Source organism: Micromesistius poutassou (assembly GCF_964030765.1).
Source record: "Micromesistius poutassou genome assembly, chromosome: 19".
In the NCBI taxonomy this organism is placed as follows: Eukaryota; Metazoa; Chordata; class Actinopteri; order Gadiformes; family Gadidae; genus Micromesistius; species Micromesistius poutassou.
This window is the reverse complement of record NC_140289.1, coordinates 14,331,766-14,359,151: the sequence shown is the minus strand read 5'-3', so window position 1 is coordinate 14,359,151 and position 27,386 is coordinate 14,331,766. Positions and strand designations below refer to the sequence as shown.

The window sequence follows — 27,386 nt, the reverse complement described above, 5'->3', positions numbered from 1 at the left end:
TCATGAGTTGAACATGGTACTCAAATAAAGTTTATTTCAAGGTACACCACTTTCAACTATGCACACTAAGACATAAGAGAATGTTGCACAACGGTTTTTTATACATTTTATAAAAGCTTGGCGTCACACTCGAGGTAATTACAATCATTAATGTAGAGAAATTTGCCTGTGGTTTTATCAAGAAGCCTTGCCTTACCAAAGCTTTGGTTTAAAACACAGCCCTGATTAAAGTTGAACCAAGTCAAGCCACACGAAAAGCACCATTATAAGTTATCCAATTTCCGAGTGCTTATTTGCAGTTTCACCTGCCGTTTGCCTTCATTTTAATGGCACGTGAACTTTGAGAACTGGTGCCAATCGGAAACACGAACTGCAATCGTGTGTTTCCTTGTCGGCGGTGGTGGGCTTGAGGTGTGGGTGTAGTTCTGGTTGGAGTGTTGCTCTGCTGGGATCACGGTTCAATAGAAGACAGCCAGCCTCCCCTATGAATACATGGTCAGCTGAAGCCACTGCAAAGAAACCACAGTAAGGTCCATTAGTGACACGTGTAGAACGAGACGCATCGTGTTTTGATAGTGAAAAGGGGGCAACACAACCAGGCTTCATCGTGGGACAAACGCAGTGTCTCTCATGACACCGACTGCTACTGTTGTCCAGGTTATGGTTAGTAAACGATACTAGTGAAGATGCGTCTGCTACCAGTGCCCTGGTGTATATAAAGGTAGCAGACCCACGGTTAGTGAGGAGTGTTATGAGCGACCGCTGTGAGCCGGGTGATTCTCCTACCTCTAGGACGTTGAGCTTGATCAAACCATCTCCGTCTTTGTCAAAGGCATGGAAGGCTCCTGAAAAACACCGTTCTATGGTCACTCTGAAAGTGACACCATCGAAATGTATATTTCTATATCTAGATCTATATAACACACACGTTCCTAATTACTTGAACTACTTTGTTTCTAAAGAAAACCTTGAACCAACTTGGGTTTTTTTTTGTTTTGTGTGAGGAAGAAAGGTTTAAATGAGTACTTACTGAACATTCCCTCTAGCCTCACAAAACAGCAGATGAAGCTGTCAAAGTCAATGTTGTTGAGTTCGTCTGCATAGCGCATGGCTAATATGTCGTACAACTGCTTATTGAGGTGGAAACCTTGGTGAGGAAGGGATGACATGGAGGTTAGGGTAATGGGGATACCAAAGAAAGTTGAAACGTTACTTTAGACTGCATTCACTTCACAGATATAAAACATTAAAGATAAGCCTTAATTTGAGATTCAGGCAGCAGGTCTTGGTGTTTGTAATATAGGTAACCTACTGTGGTGGATAATAAGTACATGGAAAACAGATGGTGTCTTAAATATATCAAATTATATGTTGTGTATATTACAAAAGAATATTGACCATACCGGCGCCATTCACAGCGTTCCTCATCTCGAAGCTGCTGATGGTGCAGGATTTGTCTTTGTCGTACTGTCTGAAGATGAGCTACAGATCGATAAGACTGTTAGGATAGGACAATTACAAAAAATAAAGCTGGGAATTGAACTGGCTTCCTACCTGCCACTGTTTGATTTTATTCCACAAGTGTTTGAATTCTTGTAGATTCAGCTTCCCGGTGCCATCAGTCTGCAGAGGGTTTAGTTATGGCCAAAACTACATTTTCCAAATATGGTTGGATCGATTTTACGGTCCTCAATCAATAATTTTTTTCTTACTTTGTTCTAATAGCTACAGACATCAGATAACATGTCTCATGATTGCTTTTTAAATGGTAAACTCTGTAGCAGAAAACCTGTTGCTAATATATGCATACCTGAGTGATGTACAGTTCAATAACTACCTTCTGATGTCCACTGAGACCGCGTTCTCCAGGGCATGGAGCTTATGCTCCATGAGCTTTGGGATGGATTGTATTTGTCAATACAAAAGCTAAACGCTGCCAGTTCCATATAGAGCTGACCACGATGTACCCGGTAGGAGGTGAATACATGAAGGCCCTGCCCCAATTCTCCCCCTAACCCTAGATTTTGCACGTTCCCGCTAAGGGGTAGGGTGTCCCAATACTTAAGGGAGCAAGGGGGAGTGCTGTTTTTCCCTTAGAATCATCCCATGAACGCTAGCCAGCTCGGGAGCTGACTTGTAGCTAAGGGCACTCAAAGCAAGTGTTCTTGTTAAGGGGAGAGAAGTGGGACGGGGCCACGGTTGACATCCGCCGTCTGGGAGAAGGGAGAACTTTATCTACCTCCACCTGGAATGTCCTCAGAGCACACCTCCCGCCTCTGGCCCTGCTGCCAAACTAAACTCACACACGCACACGTGATTGTACCGACGAGCCGGCTACGCCCCGGTCTGCCCTCAGGGCTCCTGAGAGGATACGTCCATCAGGGCGATCATGCTGCGACACGTCTCCAGGCTGAAGCCCTCCGTCTCCACCTGGTTGTCTGTGGGAACCCATTGGGAATTGTGTCTCAGTGGTGAGTCAAAGCAGCAGTTGTAGGGTTGTGTGTTTATATTGAATGCTCTCTTCCCCTCTTACGTTTTGACAGCACCCTCTTCATGACAACCTTGAGCTCAGTGGCACAGATTTGCATGTCCTAGGAGCGCAGACAAGTTGTTATGTATTCATGTATTTTCTTTTGCTCTTTTCACCTTCTTCTACCTTGGTTCCACGTATTAGTTGATCCAGTGTTAGTAACAGAGTTTGAGAGATGATGACTTGGACAGTGCAGTGACCGCCGTCACCAGGGACTCGGCCTGGCCCCATATTACGCACCTCACCAGCGATGTGTCTGTAAATGGCCCTGAAGGTTTTGTCCTCTTCAGTCTCCTCCTCGGTCGGTTCAGGCTGACGGGAGGAGAGATGGGGAGAAAGAAACAGTCAACAATTGCTTCAACATGATGTTAGTGACTGAATTACAGAACTACTTAGAGTTTAGATAGTTACGTGTTCTGTCCTAAAGCGTAGAGAAGAGAGTTCAATTGGGGTTATTTATATATATATATATATATATATATATATATATATATGTATATATATATATGTGTGTATATATATGTGTGTATAACTATATATATATATATATATATATATATATATATATATATATATATATATAACTATATATGTATAGCATAAAATGAACTCGACATGCACAACAGCTGCAAATTGGCCCCTTGCAGTTGGCTTTCATGACCAGATTGTCATTCAGCCAAGACTAGGCTTGAACTCCAGGGAGCATGGTGACGATTGAATTTCAGCGTCGTCAGTCTGCAGGAATTGAGCCAGTGTAAAAGGTCAGTCGGGGCTGTCTGTTAAAGAAGGGCTGAGTGTTTACTGCAGCATGAGGATGCCATTCTTGTTTGTGTCTCTAAAGAAATGTTAACGCATACTCTGGTCCTCTCCTCTTCCACCCGGGGTGAAAAACCATCAGCAAACCATCAACACACCTTCTTCTTCTTCTTCTTCTCCCCCTTAATGCCGCTGTGCTCGATCTCCTTGTTGGCCTTCGCTCGGTCGGACACAAACACGATGGGCTGCGGAAGGAGGGAAGCATTTAGATCAGACTGAAGTAACCGGGAGGATAACTCTTTAGTTAGAAACAGTGAACATGTGGAAAGACAAATGTTATCAAAACAGTGAAGAGAAAATAAGCTGGCCACACGCAGTTAGAGTTGAACAAACGTTGAGAGTGTGGCAGCCACAGACGACATTACCTTCTCTATCTGTTCCTTCCCTGGCTGGGGGCCGGTACAGTAAAGGAGATCAGTGAGATGAGATGGTTAGAGGTTAATGGGAAAATAAGATTTCTAATTTGTTATGTACTGGAGAGAAACAAAGTGAACATGAATAGAGATGGAAAACAAGACAATTGTTGGAAAGATGAATATGACCAAGAATAAAAGAAGTAGTGATAAAAAAATGGCAAAGTCATGAATGTTTGATTCAGAAAATGTGTATTAGAATGAGTTTGGTCCACAGGAAAGGTTTAAGGATATATTCAACTTTACTGAACTTACAATCTTAAAGAATGTCCAGACAACATATGACAATATTACCTTCCCAAAATACAACATAAAAAAATAAAAAAGACATCTATATCAGTCTATATTGTGCGCCAAGACTGCAAACATCACGTTGACATACCTGTATTTCATCAGATCCAATCGCCTCATCAACTTCCCTAGCGGAAGAAAACCAGACCAATATCAGGGTTCAGCACAATTATTATTTAAAGGCCGTGTCCACCTAGATGTGTGACGGATAGATGAGCAACGTTCGCTACAGTCCACTGGGTAGACTGGTGGACTGATCTATCCAGCACACATCTAGGTGGACACGCCCACTTGTGATGTCATAAGGGGCAGATTTCCAAAACGGCTTGTAGCGGCTAATCACACCACACCTGGTGGCATGTCATGGGACCTTTAAGGCCTTTGGATCCACTTCACTGTCAACAACATTAAAGCAGCAGCAGTGCTTTAACGTTCTGTCGTGTTTCCAGCCCTTACTCTGAGGTGCTCCTCTTCTCAGAGAACACTCTGAGGATGAACTCGCCCTCCATGTGGGGGTTAAAGGTCGTGGGGATGACCACGTACTCCCCGGGGGGCAGGTGGAAGCGCTCGGTGATCTCCCGCAGGTTGATGTAGGACTGGCACTTGGCCGTGGACTTGGTGTAGAGGAAGAAGTCTTTCCCCAGATGCTGTTGGCAGCCACGCATCTGAGAGTGGACAGGACGTCACACCTTACACTTTACACTGATCATTGATTGGACCCAAAGTGGTTTCTTTTATTAATCTTAATATTGAGTATAAATAATCATTATAAATAGTATCTGAGTATAAATATACAAGAGACTTGCAAAGGATTTGGCTGATCTGGATCTCGTCTGATCTTATTTAACAACTGAGTCTGGCTACCATGTTACGCAAATCAAAGTACTCTCTTGTAGTTTGACCATCCAGAACAAGGGTACAAATGAGTAGTGAAATGATTTGGATCGATTCACGGGTGAAGGCAGAACAGTGTCAGGTCTTGATCGCTTCAGATCATGTGAATCCTCCTCCTCCCAGGATGTCATACCTCCTTTGGCACCTGCAACAAATAACAACATATGAGTGACACATGAGCTCCTCCTTCAAACTCAATGAGCAATTTTGTTCCATTGGTGTGTGTGTGTGTGTGTGTGTGTGTGTGTGTGTGTGTGTGTGTGTGTGTGTGTGTGTGTGTGTGTGTGTGTGTGTGTGTGTGTGTGTGTGTGTGTGTGTGTGTGTTGGGGGGGTTGTATGCATGTCCCTGTGTGAGCGACAAAACACCCACGGGTGCTAATTACTTAAATCCAAAGAGTGAAAGGGGCTGCTACCTTACAAATGTACAAATGTAAAAATGCCCCACAGTGCAATCTGTCTGATTCAAGAGCTGTGTTCGAAATCGTTCCCTGTCACGGCTATAGTGCACTATATAGGGTGCTCGCCATTTTGTAGTGGTGTTCGAATCCTCAGTGGTTCATTTCATTCACTATATAGCGGACTATAAAACACCCAAAATTTGAGTGAACATACGACGTGCCCTACATCTTACTCCCGTATACCACAATTCAGCGTGGTGTCCGAATTCTCGTTTGTTGGTTCCCTATATAGTTCACTGTATCATAAACACTATATAGTTCACTGTATCATAAACACTGTATAGTTCACTGTATCATAAACACTATATAGTTCACTGTATCATAAACACTATATAGTTCACTGTATCATAAACACTGTATAGTTCACTGTATCATAAACACTATATAGTTCACTGTATCATAAACACTGTATAGTTCACTGTATCATAAACACTGTATAGTTCACTGTATCATCAACACTATATAGTTCACTGTATCATAAACACTATATAGTTCACTGTATCATAAACACTATATAGTTCACTGTATCATAAACACTGTATAGTTCACTGTATCATAAACACTATATAGTTCACTGTATCATAAACACTGTATAGTTCACTGTATCATAAACACTGTATAGTTCACTGTATCATAAACACTATATAGTTCACTGTATCATAAACACTGTATAGTTCACTGTATCATAAACACTGTATAGTTCACTGTATCATAAACACTATATAGTTCACTGTATCATAAACACTGTATAGTTCACTGTATCATAAACACTGTATAGTTCACTGTATCATAAACACTATATAGTTCACTATCATAAACACTGTATAGTTCACTGTATCATAAACACTATATAGTTCACTGTATCATAAACACTATATAGTTCACTGTATCATAAACACTATATAGTTCACTGTATCATAAACACTGTATAGGGAATAGTGAGTGATGTAGTGAGGGAATAGGGAACGGTTTTGAACACAGCTAAGGTCTGCGGTGCGTGCCGCGGCCCCCCGGCGGCCCCCCGGCGGCCCCCCGGCACCTCGTAGATGGAGAAGCCGATGGTGTAGAGGCTGGCCCCCTTGCTCCGCTCCTTCCGGCGGCCCTTCTGCATCAGCGCCACCACCAGCGTGCACGCCGGCTTCCCGTCCTCGGGGTCCTCGTCGTCCTCCTCGTACAGCAGCATGCGGTACTGCGGGTTGGTCCAGTACGTGTCTGTCGCCAGAGAGGAGGGGGACAGGCGTGGCGGAGCCAGCGCTGAGTTCTGACGCGTTTTGTCTGGACCGCCTAGCGTCTCTGCTTCAAGTTCGTCTCCTATGCGTCCCGCCTGTGGGGCGGGGCCGCCCGCTCCCTTGTCGACGCCCCATCGGTTCAGGTTTAATAAGCGGAGGACAGGTGTGTGTCGCATCAACGCTTCCTCAGCAGGTCATCGCGGGGTTACCGTAACGGTCAAACACAGGCCGTGTACGCAGTAGCACGTGTTCAACCTAGAGGGGCCATCGTCTGATGCCAAACAATCTCTCCAAGTGGTGGCTGGTGTGGGGTCCTCCTACTTAACACTAGGGCTGCGTTCCATATCCAATCCTTTTTCTTTTTACTCGCAGTAAGTACTGCAGCTACCCTAGACCCTAGACAATTGGGGCATACTGCAGGTGATTTCACTGATTAGTACACCTGTAGTGCCCCCCATCCACTTTTGCGGGCTCACCCGATGTAACGTATCTTCTGCTGCGCAAAGGATTGTGGGGCAGAATCACCAAAAAGCACGCTGGCTTGCATACTGCGAAATAAGACCGGACGCAGTACAACATCCTGGTATTTCTGGCATACTGAATTTTCCATACTATACTGTATATTGGGACACACTAAAGACCTTCTGGGATACTAAATAGTATGATTAGTGGAACGAAAGGGTTAGTAGGATTCCATACTAAATTCCATGGCGTTTAAACACTTTAAGGGATAAACATATACTTCATTGATGGTGGGGATGATGGGGTGGCATTAGCTCAGGAGGTAGAGCGGGTTGGCTGGTAACCGCAAGGTTGCTGGTTCGATCCCCGGCTCCTCCTAGCTGAGTGTCGTGGTGTCCCTGAGCGGGACGCCTCACCCTAATTGCTCCTGACCCGCTGGTTGTCGCCTTGCGTGGTCGACTCCGCCGTCGGTGTGTGAATGTGTGCATGAATGGGTGAATGTCAGTCAACACTGTGAAGCGCTTTGGATAAAAGCGCTATATAAATGAGGACCATTTCATTGATGAAACAATGTGCACAGTGCTGATGACTGCTGGTACCTGGGAAGTTCCTGCAGCCCCCCGCGGAGCTGCCTCTCACCCAGCGGCCCTCGTTCACCGCCACGCTCCAGCTGTGCCTCTCGCCGCCCCGCAGCGTGTCGGGGGTGAGGTTACACATCTCCAGCTTGGTGTAGCACTGCTTGAAGTCCTCAAAGGACATCCTGTGGAGGGGGAGAAGCGGAGAAGGGAGGTTGAAGTATCGGGTCTGTAACGTGAAGAGTGGAAGAGCATTGGGTTTAGAACTCACCAGAACTCACTTTCTTGTATGGTCTGCTTCAGTAGATTGTCTTTGTCGGCGGTGGATATGGTGGACCACTCTTTGGAACTGAGAACAGAACAAAGTACAAACTAATCAATCAATCAATTAGGGAAACGATATAAGACCTTAACGACATGAGCATCGATGAATGATGAATTAACTAAGATCTTGGAGCTTCTGAAGGACGCATTGGTTTTCAATATGTGTGTGTTTGACTAACCTTGCAGCCAGGTTTGCTGTCCATAACATAACATAAAAAAATGTTTATTTGAGAACCTGTGCCAGGAATCTAACCAGAGTCTCTAATCTGTCAAGTTCGACTATTAGATTTCTTGGTCTTTCCAGAAGGTTCTTACTCTGCACACCAGCGGCCCTTCCAGAGCACCCAGCCCCAGGGGTTACGCAACCGAATGAGACGGATCTGGGAGTCAGTTCCCTTTTCATCACACTGGAAAAAAACATCCACCACGCAATCAGTACTGAGCACATTTCCACACAGAGAAACATCCCAAAATAATGACATAATAATAATAATGACAGATACAAACACAGCTTCTCGTTCCCGTACCTCTGCTAGACCGATAACGGAGTAGGCGTGTCCTCGCACCAGTCCTTGAGAAGTGCGACTTTCCATCTGGCCTTGTCCCATCACCTGGACATAGAAAACACAAGGTCAGGGACAATCAACCAGAACATCCTCCTCATGGAGCACCTCAAGCTGATCCGTTTGATTGACTGTTGATGCTGACTCTCTTCACATGCACACTTTGCTGTATTGATTGCAAAAATATTGTGTCTTTCCCTTCATGGGTAAATACAGCATGTACTATTAATGTTCAAAGGAATATGTGTTATCGTTAATATTTTGCTGCTTGAGCTTTCATTTCATGTTTGATTCCTATAAGGGCTGTTTGACTGTACGTGACGGTGCACTGTGCTTAGTGACACTATACACCCACGTCTATGGAGCAGCCCATCAGCGAGCCCCTCTCCAGGGCCTTCTTCATGATGCAGTACAGGTCCTTGGGGGCCTCCAGCAGGTCAAAGTACTCGGTCACGCCCCCCGTGAAGTCCTCCATGGCCTCCAGCGTGTTGCCACCTTTCAGAGCCTCGTAGGAGCCGTGCAGCCTGAGGTAGGAGCCAACGTTCATCACAATCCAGACAGAGACAGAGACTACTCTAGCCAGTTACGAGAGGAACACGAAAAGACCGTGCTGCGGGAACTGATCAGGTGTCTTTCAGTCATCGTCGGCCTGGGAAACCGGAGCCGGGTCGGATGGGTTCCACCTGGGACCCTTGGACATGACCTAATTTGTTGATTCCCGCTCGAGATATTCATAGACTCTGTGTGGGTGGTGTCAGACTTACTTGGCATACGCTTTTTCCAAGAGGGCGCTCCAGTACTCATTCTTCCGGAAGGATTTGGTGAACACCAGCTTGTCGTTGAAGGTGGGGATGCGATCGTCAATGACCACGTCGATCCATTCGCCGTAGCGCCAGAACTGGTCACATAAAATAACTGCTTTTCACATGCTGTTTTTTGGGCACAAAAGTCTAAACATGGTGTAGTCTTTGGGGAGCTGTGCGTTTTCATTGTAATGTGTCCATCAGCTTGGGGAACTCAGGGAACTGAAAGAATTCCTGCCTGCACAACTTGTGTTAAGACTGCTAATTAGTAGGCAGGGGTAGTGTAAAGGCTCAGTTCCATGTCGACGCAACGCAAGTGGGTTTGAACCTTGCATCGATGCGACGCATTAGCATGGGCTGTGATTGGTCCGCTCACTAAAACCAGACGCAGAACCAAAACAGGTTCACGACTGCGTCGAAGCGCCTGTGTGGTCCTTGCGTTGTGTCTACGTGGATAGACACAACCATAATCAGCCTTTGAGCCCTTGCTGCTGCGTCGCCTCGACACAAGGTTACAATTTTTGGGAGGCGCACGTCAGGCCCTCGCGGTGGATGCAAGGAGGGTCCGCAAGGAGGGTCCGCAAGGACGTAATGGGTCCATAAGCCCCCTTACGTTGCGTCGACGTGGAACCATAACTGACTCTAAACAGGTTCACGACTGCGTCAAAGCGCCTGCATGGTCATTATGTTGCGTTGATGTGGGACCATAACTAAGCCTTTAGGCCATCACATATATTTTGCCAATCTTCAATGCTTGGACATGACCGCCAATAAAGGCTATATTAGACATAAACTTGTTGAACTTGTTCTTGCATGAGGAAGTCATATTATTGTCCATCACAGTTTCCAGTCTTTTTTTTCAATATACGCTTCAATATATGCCCAAACGGGTCAGAGCACCTGGAAGTGGAAGATGCCGGCATAGTTCTCAGTGAAGCTCTGGTCCAGAGGGATGACCCTGTACAGCAGCTTCTCGTTCAGAGTCAGACACGCGATGGCAGCCAGGAGCCAGCAGTCACCTGTCCATCGCAGAGACACGGAGACACCACATGCAGGGCATGAGCTCACCTTATCGGCTCATGGGGTTCAAACAAGGGGGTTGGCGAGTTGGCACGACAGTCCTCCAAGACCTACGTCATCCCCTGGCTACCTCGCCTCACACCGACCCCCCCCAGCTGTCAGTGCTGTACCAGTCTCTGATTGATACATTTAACCCTTCTACATAGCACATGCATACTTTGGCTGTTTGACGTGAGAGTGGCAGGTCTCCCATATTGCATTGCATCTGCATGTCTTCAGCCCGCGTTCTCAAACACATCCATGTCACCGAGTGCTTATCATGACGGAGTGTACTCTGAACATGTCATGCTTCACTGAACACATTATTAGGTTCAAGAGGCGAAATCCTTGTTGTGATGGGAAACTGCACATCCATGTGGTGCACATATCAGCTTCCCCCCACTACACCCTGGACATGTTAAAAATAAGATTTTGTTGGGGGGTGTTGGTTGATGGCGGTAACCAATGACTAATTATAATACACTTCAACAAGTTCAAAATAAGGATGTCATCGTTTGCCAGATGGTCCTCAAATGTACACAATTAGCTGGTTTCAATGAGTTTGTATGTTTCATACACGTCCTTTTCCTCACACTCGGATGAAATATTGTCCCATTTAACATCATTAATTCCGTTCATTCATTCACAGCATTCATCTTTATGTAAATTGCATTTACATTTCAAATATTACCTAATTCTCCTTGACAGATATCTGATCTGTTCGCTCCATCTATGATGAAGTGGGGATTTCCGCAGATTTCCTGAAAGCAGAATTTGATGACTGTAAGATTATATCTCTATAAGAGTATGTATGGACATCCAGGCATAGACACACATTTGATGGTTAGTATGAGAGAAAGGTTCAAACATGAATTCAACCTTGAATGGTTGATGGGGGGGGGGGGGGGGGAGGGGGGGTGGACGGACGCGTGTTTTGTTTTTTGCCGTGAGAAATTGGATGTGTGGCGTGTGTGTGTGTGTGTAAACAGGCAAACACGTGTGTCACACGGTGAAACCGTGAGAGTTGGCAGCTCTGACTTGTTAATATATTTAACAATTTACAAGCAATTTATGGATGTACATATCTGACATATCGTCCCTTTAATGTCAACAACATATTACTTTAATGTACTGTATGTATCATTATCTTTATAATGGTTTCTGCTGTCAACAATATCTTATTTCAGGGATATTACACTGATTACACTATAATATTTCTTATGCTATAGTAATAATCACACTTAACATGTGTTGGGCAACTTATTGTGCACATTTACTTTCCGGCTAATTAACAAGAACAAGGACTTGTCCCTGCGGAGAACTCTGCCGGTTGGATTGTAACTTGTAACTTGCCCTTTAAATGTTGGGTATTGGTGCCATGAAGAGCTATCACTAAATATGTCAATAACAGCTGTTCCAGGTCAAGTGCTCCTGATTCCTGCAGGCTGGATGGATGCCACTCTGTCTGATAGCTGTCAGAGTCAGCAAGGTTCAGAAGACTCAAGTCCAGTTAAAGCCATCGGTAGTAATAGTAATTCCAAGACTGTACGGTGTTGTTTTGCTTCAAAGGTTTAAGGCTTTACACGTTATAACCTGACATTTCATGTTCAGTTTCATTATAAGCATTTAATTATTAGTAATAATAATGTACCCATGGTCAAAATAATGTTTGTAAGATTTTTTTATGGACTATGACACAATGCAAAGGCCAATGAATTCAAGTCAACATTGTAGTGGAGTAGAGATAGACAGGTTTAGCATATCTTTAGCACTGCCTCCTTGTGAAAACAGGCGTTAACATGAGTGATCCTTATGACCCATGTCCTGATACCAAGTTACACTTTAAGCTTAACGGATAAAAGAAGGAATTTGTAAAGTGTGACTACTTTGCACTCGTAATTTAACAGTATCTATTACAAAGACAATCCAGCCATGTGGATTTTCCTTTGCAGTGAATTCCATTCAATTGCATTGAATTAAATTGAATGCTGTTTTTGCATTGCGACTGGAACACAAAGATGTAAGAACGAATGCAGTTACTCTAAGCATCTGATCTTAATGGAATACACTACAATAAATACATGAGACAAAGTGCATTTTGTTTACATGAAGTAACATTAGGCTTAATAAGTTGTGTATATGTGTCCTGAAATGCTCTGTCTTGGTGGGCTTGCTATTCCAAACTCCCAACAGAAATCCCATCACGCTGAATACAGACTGCTGGTCATCTGTGTCGGTCAGCTGACTGTGACTCTAGAAGGTGATAACCCCGAGAAATGTATCCACCACTATGCTCACAAATCAATCTACACCACCCACAACTCTCCCCTGATCCACTGAGCCAGGAAATGTTGACCTGCATGGAGAGTTTGAAAGTGTTTAAGTGTGAACTCAGAGTCTGAACTCTGACATGTTAACAAAAGGGAGGACAATTAGGGAATAAAATGATTGTTTTGAAAATACCATCATTGATAGTTTCTGATCCTGTGAGGGCACTCACCGATGGACGCTTCCATTCAAACTTCATGGGGCTTTTACAACTGTAGTACAGAGAGGAGTCGTCTGCGGGGAACAGGGGGTCTTCAAACAGCACTTTCTTGTTCACATACTTGTCCCGCAGCTCCAGAAAAGTCTTCAGCCGCTTGGCATCTTTGACGGCCTCGTTTCTGCTGAGGATGGCCGTGTAAATGGAGTTGGTCCCCACAGGGGGATAGTCCAGTTTCCCGTCAGGTCCGACTAGTGCCTCAGTTTCTAGGATGGTTTTCTCTTCAATCACTTCCATGACCTCAGTCCTTTCTGGAAGTCTCCCTTCTCCCACGGGATCCGCTCGTGGTGCTGCCATTTGCATTCAGGGTTTAAGAGGTCACTCTGAAGGCTGAAGAGTTAGTATTTGCAGAAGCGGATGATGGACTTGCAACACAGCCCAAGAAATTTCCTGTGTCCACGCCGTACAGACTTTTCACTCCCAGTTCCTTAATTTCTTGTGGGTGCTCATGCAAAATCCCCACAGAGCCTCATATGTCAGCACTTGCATTTGCAGTGGCCTGTCCGAGTGTGAGTGCTAAATATAGGCCGCTACGTTGAAGAAAAGGGAGGTGGCTTCACAAAGACTTTCCCTCTCACTCCCTCTCTTCATTTATCTATCTATTGATACTATATCTATCTATCTATCTATCTATCTATCTATCTATCTATCTACTGTATATGTCTGTATCTGTTTGTATATCTGTCTGACTGGCTGGCGTGGCTGGCTGTCAGTAGATTAATCCAAATTCATGTTAAATGTCTTTGTACGTGTTTTATAAGTGAACATTATATGTGTGTAGCAATGTCTATTACTACACGCTACCTAGGAGACTTTTGCTGGGCTCCTCCAAACACAAAGGACGCAAGGTGGGGATGTTAAAGCTGGTTAATTTTAAGTTTTGCAGGTAATGAACATGGAAAGGGTGCTCCACTGCCATGCAGGAGACGGCTGGTTTAACGTGTGTGCAGCCTCACCCAGCCCCAGAGTCCTATCAGACTCGACCAGGTGAGGCTGTGTAAACCAGCCATCATCCACACACACTCCCAGAACGTTTGGTCAGTTCTTCAGGTTGTAATATTATGATGGTGTGATTATGATCAGGTCTGTCTTCGTCTTCTGCATAACTCTGGTGAGACATCTCAAGCCACCATCTTTCACCGTCTTCTTCCCGCCATGAGCGGAACTCTGCAGGGGGTTCACTAGCCATGCCTGCATCCTGTTCTTTGTCATTTTTTGTCAACTGTCATCCGCCTGGTCTCTGTAAACTACAGTGTTCAGACCGGGACAGACCATTTAGCTGTCAGCCATATTTGGACCTTGGAGAGTTTGCACTTGAGGCTATCAACCACGTGGGTGAGGCCTCTCCATGTGTTCAGCTCATTACCAGTAAGTGTACACTCACTGACACCTTCCAAGCTTCCACCTGGTTGGGGATCTCCTATTTCTGAACCGACTCAACCATGACTCATATTTATTTGTCATGAACAGCATACTGAGATTGGTCATTTTATGCTTCCTTCGTGATTGGTACATTACTGTACATTGGTACATTATTATTACATGTCTTCTGTTCTAAAATACTGTAGTGATAGGCAGTGTTGTGCAAACTAGTTCAAAATAATAATAATAATAGTTATTTTACACACAGAGTAATAGTTCATTGAACAAGTTAATTTTTCTATGAACTTTGGACTGAACTTAATATATTTTTGGTAAAGAAAAAAAACAATTAAAGAACTTGAACTTGAACTAGTTCAGATTTTGTGACATGAATGACATGAATGAATGTGATGAATGAAACAGGTGTACAAATAATATCCACAACAATTTGAGATTGGAGTGATGGGCAGTTGGTAATGGAGAGGATTCATTTTTAAAAATAAGCACAGAATACTCACTCCCACTGTTTCTGTTTTCTTCGGTTTCGAAAAATACTGAACATGAACTGAACATGAACTAGTTCAAAACTGAATTGGTGAACTATGAATGTGCATTTATTCATTTTCTTTTGTATGAACTTTTCTTTTTTTGTGTGTATGAGCAATATGCTCTACCAACCTATACAATTATATTGTTCGATAGGAGATTCTCAAGGCTTTTGAATGTATGGGTGCCCGATCTAAGGAAACCCCGAATACAATAAATAGGATATGCCAGGACACAACTGTAAATAACGTACATAATTAAGTGGAAAATATAACAGTATGTTTTCTTTCCAGTGGCGTAAAGACGGGCGTCCTAGGTTGATCGTTGTTCTGTTTTGGCCTAAGTGCCCGAGCTGAATCAAGTGGTGTTATTATGTTAAACATACTGTGACACTACTTTGAATAATGCCTTTTGCATAAATAAGGTTCGATAAAATAAAATAAACTCTCTTATTGTCATTCTCACCAACAGAACATGAACGGTGGCATCTAAAAATAAATGAGGATTATTCGAAGCTCCAAAAGGGGGATAGGTCAACGTGTCTGGCAACTCTGCTTGTGACGTGTCACGTGACGCTCCCTCACATTCTGTCCGCATCCTTGAACGTCGTCGCCATCATCTTTAGCTAGCTAAACATCTCACTTTAACCTTTAGGTGTGAGAGTTGGTCCCTTCTATTTGCTATTATGACATCTGTCACTTCAGTCTGTGGGTGTTTTACTCTGCTCGAAGGATATAATGCGAGTGTTCAATAAACGTATGTCGCACATTACGCAGTAGTGTACACCCAGGTGCACTAGCCCTAGCGCGGTGATCACACTAGCCTTTGGTCTTGTCTCGTAAGTCTCGTTAGCAAGGACCAAGGACCAAGGACCGAGGACCAAGGACCGAGGACCAGGTAGCCGAGGGTCGCAAGCCTAGCATCGCGCCAGCTAGCTCGGTGCTCGGTGTCAGTCCAGACCCGGACAGACCCGGACGGACCCGGACGGACCCGGGGCGGTAGAGTGCGCTCAACGAGCGGGGTGGTTGAACCAGCCCGGGACCTCTCGAGGCGGCTCGTCCGCCCGCTCCTCCGCAGCGTCGCGTCCGCCCGCTCGTCCACGTACGTCTCCATCCGTTGTTTACAGTGACGGTGGTTTTGTATTGCGACGTGTTGCTGCTTCTCTTAACAATGCATGACGGTCAACGGTACCGGTACTTGTGGTCAGGCCTCTTTCTCAAGCGCATCCATCGAGTACTTATCAGTGTACTCTAAACACGTCGTGCTTCACTGAACACAGGATTAGATTCGAAAGAGGCGCAATTCTTGTAGTACTGTCGTTATTAAGCCGGTGTTGTGAAGTGAATGTTCGCTAGTGCTCAGGTTAGACTGGTCGTGGTTCACTTGTTGATTAGTGTTATTATAACTAAATGTTTCGTGCAGGCGTCTGTGCCTAAGGGGAGGTGGAGATGTCTGAGGGAGAGAACAAGCAGGCTCCTGTCCAGGAAGTGCGCCAGGAGTCCGGAGCGGCCGCCACCGCGTCGACCGGTCAGGGGGTGTCATCAGTATCCCCCCCGGTGTCCATGGTAACACAGCCTCCGCCAACGGCAGCCACAGAAGACGAGGAGGAAGAAAGCGAGGACGAGTCAGAGATCCTGGAAGAAAGTCCATGTGGTCGCTGGCAGAAACGGAAAGAAGAGGTAGTGTAGCAGAGGCCGGTTCGACCGCTCGCGGGTCTCAAACCTGCCACCTCTCGAACTACAACACTACCGGCACGGGAGTGGAACGCTCTGACCACTGAGCTAAAAGCCCAGGCTTCTAACTCAGCGGCTAGAAGCGTTCTTAAGGCTAGGGGTGTGAGGATTTACAACGTACTACCGCCAGCTAGCCCAGGCTAGTTGGCATCCGTTACAGTAGGCGGTGTGAAATAATTGGACGTGAAGTGTCATTTTCATCAGTGCGTGACTGACAGTGACAGTGACTGACCCCTGATCTGTTTTTCCTCTAAGGTGAATCAACGCAATGTTCCCGGGATTGACAATGCCTACTTGGCAATGGACACAGAGGAAGGAGTGGAGGTGGTTTGGAATGAGGTTATGTTCTCAGAAAGGAAGAACTTCAAACTGCAGGAGGTGAGTGAGGATTTAAGATGATATTTGAATGAAGCCTTCTGATTGGAGCATTTGAGCTCCAGGATTACTGCTGCCAACACCATTGAATAATATGGGACCCAACACCTGGGTGAATATGCCAACTCTTTAGGGCAGGATTTTTGGAATATAATGGCTGCTAATGTACGCAGCACTTAATGTACGCACTTATTGTATGTTGTACGTCCTTGCACTTAAAAATAGTACTTAGCATTGTGTCGAATCTTATCCTAACTAGCTTTGTTGTACACAGGGAATGGGTTAACCTACCGATTATTAGTGCTTAGCACTTTCTGTCAACATCCACTGTACCGACAGCGTTATATTGTTTCTCTTTCTTCTGACAAATGTACTTGTAATGGGATTGGAAGTTGCTTTGGATAAAAGCATCTGCTAAATGTAAATGCTGATATACCTTCAAATTGATTGTCTCTGAAGGGTTGTCGTGTGGCTGTAGCGTGTTTTCGTTGTTGTTGTTTCTCAATAGTTATGCAGACCTCTTGTCTTTCTGTTTTTCACAGGAAAAGGTTAAAGCAGTTTTCGACAACTTGATCCAACTGGAGCATTTGAACATTGTGAAGTTTCACAAGTACTGGGCAGATGTGAAGGAGAACAGAGCTAGGGTATGCTGGCAAATCTCACTATTCCATTTCCTCCAATCCTTCTCTAATTAATATAGAGTGTAGTGCTAAGAGTTGTTGTATTGTCTATGTTTGCAGGTTATCTTCATCACTGAATACATGTCCTCGGGAAGTCTAAAACAGTTTCTAAAAAAGACAAAGAAAAACCACAAGACGATGAACGAAAAGGTACATACACATTTTGATCTGAAACAGACTGCCTTGGACTTTCCCATTTTAGTGCTCCAGATGTTTGTCATGCCGCATTAGAAATCCCCCCAAACAACCAAATTTTTGCTCCTGTCCTCCTATCCATGCCTTATCAAATGTAATTGATTGTTCTTGGGCCAAGCTAATAGAAGACCAGATCTATCAGAAATGTAATTGTTAAAAAATTATTACAACATAATACTTCAGTGGCAATCTCAAAGATTTCAGTTTTGTTCTCTTTGGTGACACCTTTGGTGATAAGCAGTAATTCTCCCCAGATTTACAAACAGTCTCAAGTGCAAGGGCTTTCATAACCATTGTGTTACTTCATTCTGTGATGGATATTGACTTTATTTACATGAAAATCGATGTGATTTCCATTTAATAAAATAAAAAATGCATAAATAAATGAAACCATCTACTATGATGTTGTAATGGAATGTTGAAATTAACTCTTACAAAATCGATTGCCTTCTCTGTCTCTCAGGCTTGGAAGCGCTGGTGCACACAGATACTCTCTGCTCTCAGGTCAGTGCTGCAAACAGCTGCATTTCATCTAACATGTGATATCCTGTTTTAGTACATGCTACGTGAACCTCCTAAGATGACACAATTTGATTGGTTCGCTATCTCTGGATATTGGGCAATATCCCGTGATTGAGATCTCAAACTCAGGATATTGTTTTCATTGCGCGTGACGGTTGTCTCGTCACGCGCAATGAAAACAAATAAACCGCTAATAAAAAAACTAAAAAAAACTGTTTGCATGGTTGGTCCTCAGCTACCTGCATTTATGTGAGCCTCCCATCATCCACGGCAACCTGACCTGTGACACCATCTTCATCCAGCACAACGGCCTCATCAAGATCGGCTCAGGTGGGAACCGGAGGGTTACATCCAGTCACACTAATGTGTTCACACTGATGTGTTCACACTGCGCAGCCCGGAGCACATTTACTCACTCATGTCCATGGTGCCTTTCCTTGATGCTCAGTTTATTGGTTTGAGGTCTGATTTTATTATAATCAATATATCAATCTACACTAACAATAGATGTCACATTTTACAAAGTCTACCCTAAACAAAAACCAATAGGGACATTAATGAACAGGAGGGACTCACACTTGGATCTCTGGAGTCCTACCTAACCATAAACGATAAGGCTGAGGATTTGAAGTGTTGTGGCCCCCACTGGGTTTCCCTTAGCCGGCAATTACTGGCCATTAGCCTGCTAGAATTTAAATTGGCCGGTAAATATAACTCTTGATGGCTATGGATAAATTCAATTACTAAATATCTTTCAGTTCTGAGTGGTTGGAAATATAAACATAGCTGATCATTTAGATTTTAAAGGTCTTTTTTTATTGAACGCGATAGTAAGTTGTGATTTATTTTTATTTGATTGGCTCTTGCCTGAGTATAAACCAGTTGAAACAATCAGGTATCTTTGTGGTCACCATGTGGTAAACTACATTAATAGACCTATAATTATCGCCATCTGTTATATCTATTGATCATTCATCTCGATAGCAGTCAGCACCAACAACCAACGTTTACGTGCACTGCGGTACGTGAAAATAGGTTTGGTTTGATAACATGAAGGTAGGCAGTTTCGATTTGTAAACCAACCAAAAGAGTGATGGCATTTCCAAATGCGCACATGACAAACGCCTACTCATCATAATCCCCTCATCCGTGCACTGCCATTCACTATATTATTTTACACTTGGATTAAAGAGTGAAAGGATGGAGCATCTAATCCTCAACCAGCAGCTTCACTGCTGGTGGAGGATTAGATCCATCTGTCTGTATCACCGGCGCTGTTCTAAATAGAAAATATTGCATATTCACGGCAGTGTGTGTAAATGTTGTACTTGAGGAAAAGACGTTGAGACGCCCTCCGGGGGTAAGGAGTGACGTAAAGCTGCTTTAACTAACATGGTGCGCTCTTTATTTCAACGTCTTTCCCCTGTTTGTTGGTTTTGCAGTGGCCCCAGACACCATCAACAACCATGTCAAAACGTGTCGGGAGGAGCAGAAGAGCTTGCATTTCTTCGCCCCAGAATACGGAGGTGAGGCCGTGACGAGCTTCTCAATTGTCTGAGATAGTCTGAGACAGTGCTCGGGGTATGGAGTGTGAGTCACGCGTCTGGTCGCCATCCTTGACTCTTTGTCTCTGCCCTTAGCTGTGGCTGACGTCACCACCGCCGTGGACATCTATTCCTTTGGAATGTGCGCCTTGGAGGTAACGGCCACTTCACATCGTCATATTAAAGAGAAGAACGACCTTCCCCCACCTCCATGCCCATGACTCTGATCCACCTTGAAAGCAAAACTCATCATCACGCTCACACGTCACGCTCATGGTCCTTCACAGAGCACTGGAGGTTGAAATGTGTAGTGACCGTTTCCCTTGTTCTGTACTCCTACCCCCTACCTCAGATGGCCGTGCTGGAGATCCAGAGCAACGGAGAGTCCTCCTACGTCTCCCAGGAGGCCATCAACAGTGCCATCCTGTTCCTGGAGGATCCGCTGCAGAGGGTCCGCACACGCTGGCATCCCCCATGAAATAGTCAAGGCCGTGTCCGTCCAACCAGCCACTGAATTGTACTGTGGTTGTGTTTGCGTCTTTAAAAGGAGTTCATCCAGAAGTGTCTGGAGGTGGACCCCAGCAAGCGGCCCACGGCCAAGGAGCTGCTGTTCCACCCCGCCCTGTTTGAGGTGCCCATGCTGAAGCTGCTGGCCGCCCACTGCATCGTCAGCCTCCAGCGTGAGCACACACACACACACACACACACACACACATTTTAAATATTTATTTATGCCCACATATAAAGAAGTACAAGGGTTCTTGCACAAGGGACATAAACACTGCCAGTGCAGTTGACAATGGAAGACGGTCAGACACAAAACGCCTGGGCAGCTGAACGCAGTTACATACAAAATGACCTACAGGTCAGATAGAAAACAGACATTTAAGGATACAAAAAACAACGCCTCCTCCAGATTGAACGGCTACCAATAATAACTGAGACTGAGCAGTACCTGGCCAACTGTTTAGCACACACACACTCACACTCACACGCACGTGCACACTCACTCTCTGATTCACTCTCTGGATAAGATGAGTTGTGGCACACACAGAGCACTCGGTCATCCAGCATTGTGTATTTGTTTATTTAAGTACATTGCACAGACAAATATTGTTTAAACACCATGTTATATAAAACATAACATGGTGTAGAAATACCATGTTATGTTTTATAAGTGATGGCTCTTGTTACTAGATGTCGCACAGGATATTTTCTCCAATACGATATGCGTGACTGTTCTCTCCTCTCGGTACGTGTAGACATGATTCCAGAGAACGCTTTAGAGGAGATAACCAAGAACATGGATCCTAACCTGGTCATCGTGGAGATCAAGGAAGGGGTTCAGCTCAAGTAAGCCTCAAGTGAAAGTTATAGAAAATTACCTCTAGGTGTTGGATCTCTTGAACACTGTCTTCTGAGGCATGTAGTTAGGAATATGCCAGACACTTGAATGATGAGCTGTAACTTCTTAAATGATAACTGAACTACTCCCATGTGCTTTTGCCATGAACAGTTCAATTCAACCACAAGAATAATAAGGCAAAAAGCCTTGTCTTTGTATGGCTAGGCCAGCTTCATTGGGAAATGACCTGTATATTTAATTAAAGTGTGAATTCCTTCTTTTTGTTAGACTCTCCCAGTTCCCTGCGCTAGAGCTGGACAAGTTCCTGGAAGATGTCAGGTAGGAGAACAACACATCTTTGTATCGTTTCTTTGTAGAACAAGTAATGCAAATGGTGTAGGGGTGGGTGGGGTGGCCGTGGGTTACTGTAGTGGCAGACACTGTCAGGGCACCCCTGTCAAAATTTCCAAATTGATCCAATGTCCTGGAAATGCTAGAAAATGTAGAAGTTGCGCTACAAAACATTTGCCATATACAACAACTTAAAGTTGTAGTTGTAGTCAAAAGAAATGAGCAGGCTTGCAATGCTCTTTGAGGAGAGCCTCTTATGGATGTAAGTGTACTTACTATATCATGTACACAAAGTCTGTCACTGAGTGACAGGGTTGTAGTACTCGAGTCCCAGACTCGTGAGCTACATTTAGAGACTCAGGAGCTACATTTAGAGACTCAGGAGCTACATTTAGAGACTCGTGAGCTACATTTAGAGACTCATTTAGAGACTCGTGAGCTACATTTAGAGACTCATTTAGAGACTCATGAGCTACATTTAGAGACTCATTTAGAGACTCAGGAGCTACATTTAGAGACTCATTTAGAGACTCAGGAGCTACATTTAGAGACTCATTTAGAGACTCAGGAGCTACATTTAGAGACTCATTTAGAGACTCAGGAGCTACATTTAGAGACTCATGAGCTACATTTAGAGACTCATTTAGAGACTCATGAGCTACATTTAGAGACTCATTTAGAGACTCATTTAGAGACTCATTTAGAGACTCATGAGCTACATTTAGAGACTCATTTAGAGACTCATTTAGAGACTCATGAGCTACATTTAGAGACTCATTTAGAGACTCATTTAGAGACTCATTTAGAGACTCATTTAGAGACTCATTTAGAGACTCATTTAGAGACTCATGAGCTACATTTAGAGACTCATTTAGAGACTCATGAGCTACATTTAGAGACTCATTTAGAGACTCATTTAGAGACTCATTTAGAGACTCATTTAGAGACTCATTTAGAGACTCGTGAGCTACATTTAGAGACTCATTTAGAGACTCATTTAGAGACTCATTTAGAGACTCATGAGCTACATTTAGAGACTCATTTAGAGACTCATTTAGAGACTCATTTAGAGACTCGTGAGCTACATTTAGAGACTCATTTAGAGACTCATGAGCTACATTTAGAGACTCATTTAGAGACTCATGAGCTACATTTAGAGACTCATTTAGAGACTCATGAGCTACATTTAGAGACTCATTTAGAGACTCATGAGCTACATTTAGAGACTCATGAGCTACATTTAGAGACTCATGAGCTACATTTAGAGACTCATTTAGAGACTCATGAGCTACATTTACAGACTCGTGACTTGACTTGGACTTGCGCACTGAATGACTCGAACTTGGACTCGGACTGGGCGTAGTAACTGGACTACAACACTGCACCTCACTCAAGTCAGTTCACAGCTGTCTCTGATTTAAAAAAGGAGAGAAGTTTGTCATGCTTCTCCTATAATAGAGATTAGGGGGGCTGCTACTGAGTGAAACCTGAACCTCCGGTAGTACTCAAGGTTCCGGTGTAATGAGAGCGGGTCCTTGCCCTGTCGGTGAGGATAATCCATCACATGTGGGTTCATGTGGGGGTTACTGTGTGATCATGTGAGCTGAGGACTACTAGTGTGGTGGGCAGTGTTGTGCATGAACTAGTTCATTGAACAAGTTCATTTTTCTATGAACTTTGAACTGAACGTCATTTTTAACTAAAGAACTTGAACTAGTTCAGATTTTGTGACATTCTGAATTGATGCTTGGGTCCAGATGACATGTTTATTAAATAGAGTTGCTGCCTTAGTTGTGATGAATGAAACAGGTGTACAAATAATATCCACAACAATCTGAGATTGTAGTGATGGGCAGCAGGTAATGGAGAGGATTCATTTAAAAGATAAGCACAGAATACTCACTCCCACTGTTGTTCTTCGGTTTCTAAAAACACGGAACATGAACTGAACATGAACTAGTTCAAAACTGAACTGGTGAACTATGAACGTGAATTCATTCACTGTCTTTTGTATGAACTGAACTTTGAACTAGTTCATGTGAAGTGTGAACTTGCACAACACTGGTGGTGGGGGCCCCTTCACAGCCGCCCCCCCCCGTGGTCACAGTGCCTAACCAGCGGTGTGTGGGGGTCTTCACAGGAACGGGATCTACCCCCTGACGGCGTTCGGCGTGCCCGGCTCCCAGCAGCCCCAGCAGGAGACGGTGAAGTCGCCGGTGGTGCTCCCCTCGGTCAAGTCGCCCACGCCAGAGCCCTCTGAGCTGGAGACCAGGAAGGTGAGGAGCCGGACGCAGGGAGGGCTGGAGGCTCTGCTTCTGGGGCGCTGAGACTCTAGCGTTGGAGGTTCAGCGTGCGTGTTAATCAAACTGATTTGAAAGGGTACTCGCAACCGGTGTTGCCAGATTGGGCCAGATTTCCCTACCCAATCTGGCAACACTGGCTGCAGCTTGAAATCGGGCCCAATCTGGCAACACTGCTCGCAACTGGCCTCACATCGGCAGACTACAGCGTGTCAGGCGGAAACCTCTCGGTTAATGTTTGATTTCCAAGGGGAGTTATAAACGGACGAATACCAAAATGACTCTGGATGCAATTTGATAGCCCTACCACGGATCAGAGCGCTGCACCGTGTGACACCCCACGGCTGCTCCCTGAGGTAACGTTACCGCCCCGCCCCGCGTTAGATAAATAGTGTTTGACCTGAGCCAGGTGGGCTGGACGTCTGTTGAGGTTCATATGCCAGAGCAGATGAAACATGAGCCTGCGGATCTGTGAGGTTCCCAGGATAACTGTATCTTCACATTACAACAGGCTGGTACTCCTATGACAATGTGTTTTTATTATATCTTCACATTACAACAGGCTGGTACTCCTATGACAATGTGTTTTTATTTTATCTTCACATTACAACAGGCTGGTACTCCTATGACAATGTGTTTTTGTTTTATCTTCACATTACAACAGGCTGGTACTCCTATGACAATGTGTTTTTATTACAACAGGCTGGTACTCCTATGACAATGTGTTTTTATTACAACAGGCTGGTACTCCTATGACAATGTGTTTTTATTACAACAGGCTGGTACTCCTATGACAATGTGTTTTTATTACAACAGGCTGGTACTCCTATGACAATGTGTTTTTATTACAACAGGCTGGTACTCCTATGACAATGTGTTTTTATTACAACAGGCTGGTACTCCTATGACAATGTGTTTTTATTACAACAGGCTGGTACTCCTATGACAATGTGTTTTTATTACAACAGGCTGGTACTCCTATGACAATGTGTTTTTATTACAACAGGCTGGTACTCCTATGACAATGTGTTTTTATTACAACAGGCTGGTACTCCTATGACAATGTGTTGTTGTGTTTCAGGTCCTGCAGATGCAGTGCAACATTGAGCCAGTAGACGAGGGGGCCAAACACCACGTGAGCCCCGAGCACTCCTCCTCACTTTATTATTGGAGTGTGTGTGTGTGTGTGTGTGTGTGTGTGTGTGTGTGTGTGTGTGTGTGTGTGTGTGTGTGTGTGTGTGTGTGTGTGTGTGTGTGTGTGTGTGTGTGTGTGTGTGTGTGTGTGCTGACTCTCTCCTCCGTCTCCCTCAGCTCACGCTGCTGTTGAGGCTGGAGGATAAGCTGAACAGACACTTGAGCTGTGATCTGTTACCCAGTAAGTTTCCTCCACGTTCTCCACAGCGTTCGTCTCTACTCCCGTAGCGCCTAGTGTAGACTGCTTTATGATCATATTAAGATATTACTCTTATTATTCCTAAGCTTGGGCGTGAGCTTATAGATCTTTCAACACGTTCACCAAGCTGTTTGAGGGATTTTTGGTCTAAAAGTGCCCAAAACCAACCGTTAATGGTTCGGTGTTGGGCTCTGTGGAGAAGCCGTGGGAGAGATGTGAATCATGTGCTTATGTAACCATCGCCAGGGTGGAGAGTAGGCAGGAAAAATGCATCGGAAGTACATACATTTTTCCAACAATAAAATCTGTTTTGGTCCGACGCGCAGCAATCAGGATGTGAACGCACTCCTCAGAATGTGACCGCTCTATGAAGCAAAGTGTTTCCATTTCTTTTTGTGTTCAGTGAAAATGAGAGAACCCAGAACCACCCAATGTTGTGCTGCTTCATGTCGTCCTCAGCGAGGAAGCGTTGTGCGTTTCCCTCGGGTTCTCTGACCGACAGACACACAACCCGTTCAGCAGGGGGGTGTAGCGCAGCACGGTTTGGGTCCAGTGTGAACGCTCACCGAACCAAATCAGAACACAAAGTGAGGTCGGCTGTGACCGCCGACCTCAAGGTGTGACCGCGCCCTTAGTGCCGCTACGTTTGGGTTGAGTCACGCTTTTAACGTTGTGTTTTTTATCTGTTCTTGGTATTAGAACACAAACATATCGTTGGCCTCATAGCATTATGCCTTGGGTCATATTTTGGCCAAATGGTGTTATCTACTCTCCTAATACTGCAGCTCCGCTGTGTCTCATTGGCTGTATCCTAAGCCAATCACAGTGCTTTTTACACTCCATAATCACTATCTCCCTTAGTTCTATTTCTTGGCCATTCCTTTTACTCTAAATACAAGACGAACCTTAAAATAAGACTTGGGCGGTCGTGCCACGAGGCTTAGAGTGCTTTGGCGTCGTGTCCAGTGGTAGTGCACTGTCGCACCGTCACCTTTATCCTGTGTGTGTGTGTGTCTTTGTCTACTGGCTCAGATGAGAACGTCCAGGAGCTGACAGTGGAGCTGGTTCAGCTGGGCTTCATCAACGAGGTAGGCTGAGCAACTTGTCGCCGCTTGCTGCGTGGGCCTCGGTGACGGTTGTCATGGTGACCACTCACCTCCGCTCTTTGTCTCCCCTCCTGCCCCAGGGCGATCAGCCGCGGCTCGCTCTGGTTCTGGAAGAGGCCTTCTCCAAGTTCTACGGCCGCAGCGGCTCGCTGAATCCAGTCACCGTCTCCTCATAGCACCACTCTCCTCCTCCTCCTCCTCCTCCTCCTCCTCCCCCATACCTCCTGAACTCGCTGGCCCTGGATCTTCTCTGGAGCCCCGGGGACCCCCCCCCCCTCGCAGGGAGGAGGGTCTGAACGGGGGGGTGTGGGGGTCTGCATTTTTCAACTGCTGCCATGGCCTGCTTGCCTTCGCATCCTCGTCATTTCTTAGCCCTCCTGTGCTCACCCATCCCCCCGCCCAGCGCTGCTTCTCTGCTCTGAACCGGCTGGGAGGGCCAGCAGAATGGCATTTCTACATTTCAGCTTGGTTCTCTCAAGTCTCTCCAAACATCTAGGGAATAATGGAGACAAGAGGCTCCAACCTTCATATAAGTCAGTATTGAACATTGTTTTTTGATAATGAGGTGTTAATGAAAGAAAATCTCTTCCCTCCCTCCCTACTCATGGCTGTTTATTATTGGTCTGTGTGATTCCTGGGTGTCTGGTAACCTCATGTCTTCTGTCGATCTTCAAAGGGCCTGAAGCAAACGATCTATTGTCTTTATTACTGTCAACTTCTCTGCCAACAAACACGATCCATCGTCTGTTTATTTGTTTCTTGCGCGTCGTATTTCACTTCCAGCTCTTGGTCTTTTGGTGAATATGGTTCTCTGATTATTTGAGAAATGGTTAAACCTCACCTGACTTTGGTGTCAGGTGGGCTGTTATTATTTGAACTTGTCTATTACATTGCCTTTCAGGATAAGGTTGAACAACATGATATGCTGGTGCCATGTGTGTATGTGTGTGCGTGTGTGTGTGTGTGTATAGA

The 27,386-nt window shown here is 44.9% G+C and overlaps 2 protein-coding genes across 3 annotated transcripts in view; one reads left to right on the top strand and one right to left on the bottom strand.

Moving 5' to 3' along the window:
- Positions 1–7: 7 nt before the first annotated feature.
- Positions 8–13,456, bottom strand: capn3b (calpain 3b). The gene is made up of 23 exons (XM_084483618.1): positions 12,918–13,456; positions 11,109–11,178; positions 10,259–10,377; positions 9,320–9,453; positions 8,911–9,079; positions 8,520–8,603; positions 8,308–8,399; positions 7,940–8,017; positions 7,693–7,853; positions 6,442–6,614; positions 5,078–5,089; positions 4,507–4,715; positions 4,142–4,178; positions 3,712–3,735; positions 3,445–3,531; positions 2,771–2,842; positions 2,534–2,591; positions 2,374–2,438; positions 1,555–1,623; positions 1,404–1,482; positions 1,031–1,147; positions 787–845; positions 8–509 (listed from the first exon to the last, which is right to left on the bottom strand). The coding sequence occupies exons 1-23, from the start codon at positions 13,263–13,265 to the stop codon at positions 483–485; spliced, it is 2,343 nt and encodes a 780-aa protein (XP_084339744.1). The 5' UTR covers positions 13,266–13,456; the 3' UTR covers positions 8–482.
- Positions 13,457–15,481: 2,025 nt separating this feature from the next.
- Positions 15,482–27,386, top strand: part of nrbp1 (nuclear receptor binding protein 1) — a 12,397-nt gene continuing 492 nt past the window's right edge. Inside the window, exons 1-18 of one of the 2 annotated variants that reach the window (XM_084484110.1) lie at positions 15,482–15,971; positions 16,293–16,549; positions 16,859–16,981; positions 17,521–17,622; positions 17,719–17,808; positions 18,317–18,357; positions 18,611–18,705; positions 19,818–19,901; positions 20,016–20,074; positions 20,272–20,370; positions 20,467–20,599; positions 21,182–21,272; positions 21,553–21,603; positions 23,756–23,891; positions 24,997–25,050; positions 25,227–25,290; positions 26,341–26,396; positions 26,495–27,386. The exon at positions 26,495–27,386 is cut by the window's right edge and continues 492 nt beyond it. In XM_084484110.1, the coding sequence (XP_084340236.1) occupies positions 16,319–16,549; positions 16,859–16,981; positions 17,521–17,622; positions 17,719–17,808; positions 18,317–18,357; positions 18,611–18,705; positions 19,818–19,901; positions 20,016–20,074; positions 20,272–20,370; positions 20,467–20,599; positions 21,182–21,272; positions 21,553–21,603; positions 23,756–23,891; positions 24,997–25,050; positions 25,227–25,290; positions 26,341–26,396; positions 26,495–26,590 (1,605 nt within the window). In that variant the 5' untranslated portion in view covers positions 15,482–15,971; positions 16,293–16,318 and the 3' untranslated portion in view covers positions 26,591–27,386. Of the gene's footprint in view, positions 15,972–16,292; positions 16,550–16,858; positions 16,982–17,520; positions 17,623–17,718; positions 17,809–18,316; positions 18,358–18,610; positions 18,706–19,817; positions 19,902–20,015; positions 20,075–20,271; positions 20,371–20,466; positions 20,600–21,181; positions 21,273–21,552; positions 21,604–23,755; positions 23,892–24,996; positions 25,051–25,226; positions 25,292–26,335; positions 26,397–26,494 lie in introns of both variants that reach the window. The other variant, XM_084484109.1, reaches the window with a different exon arrangement.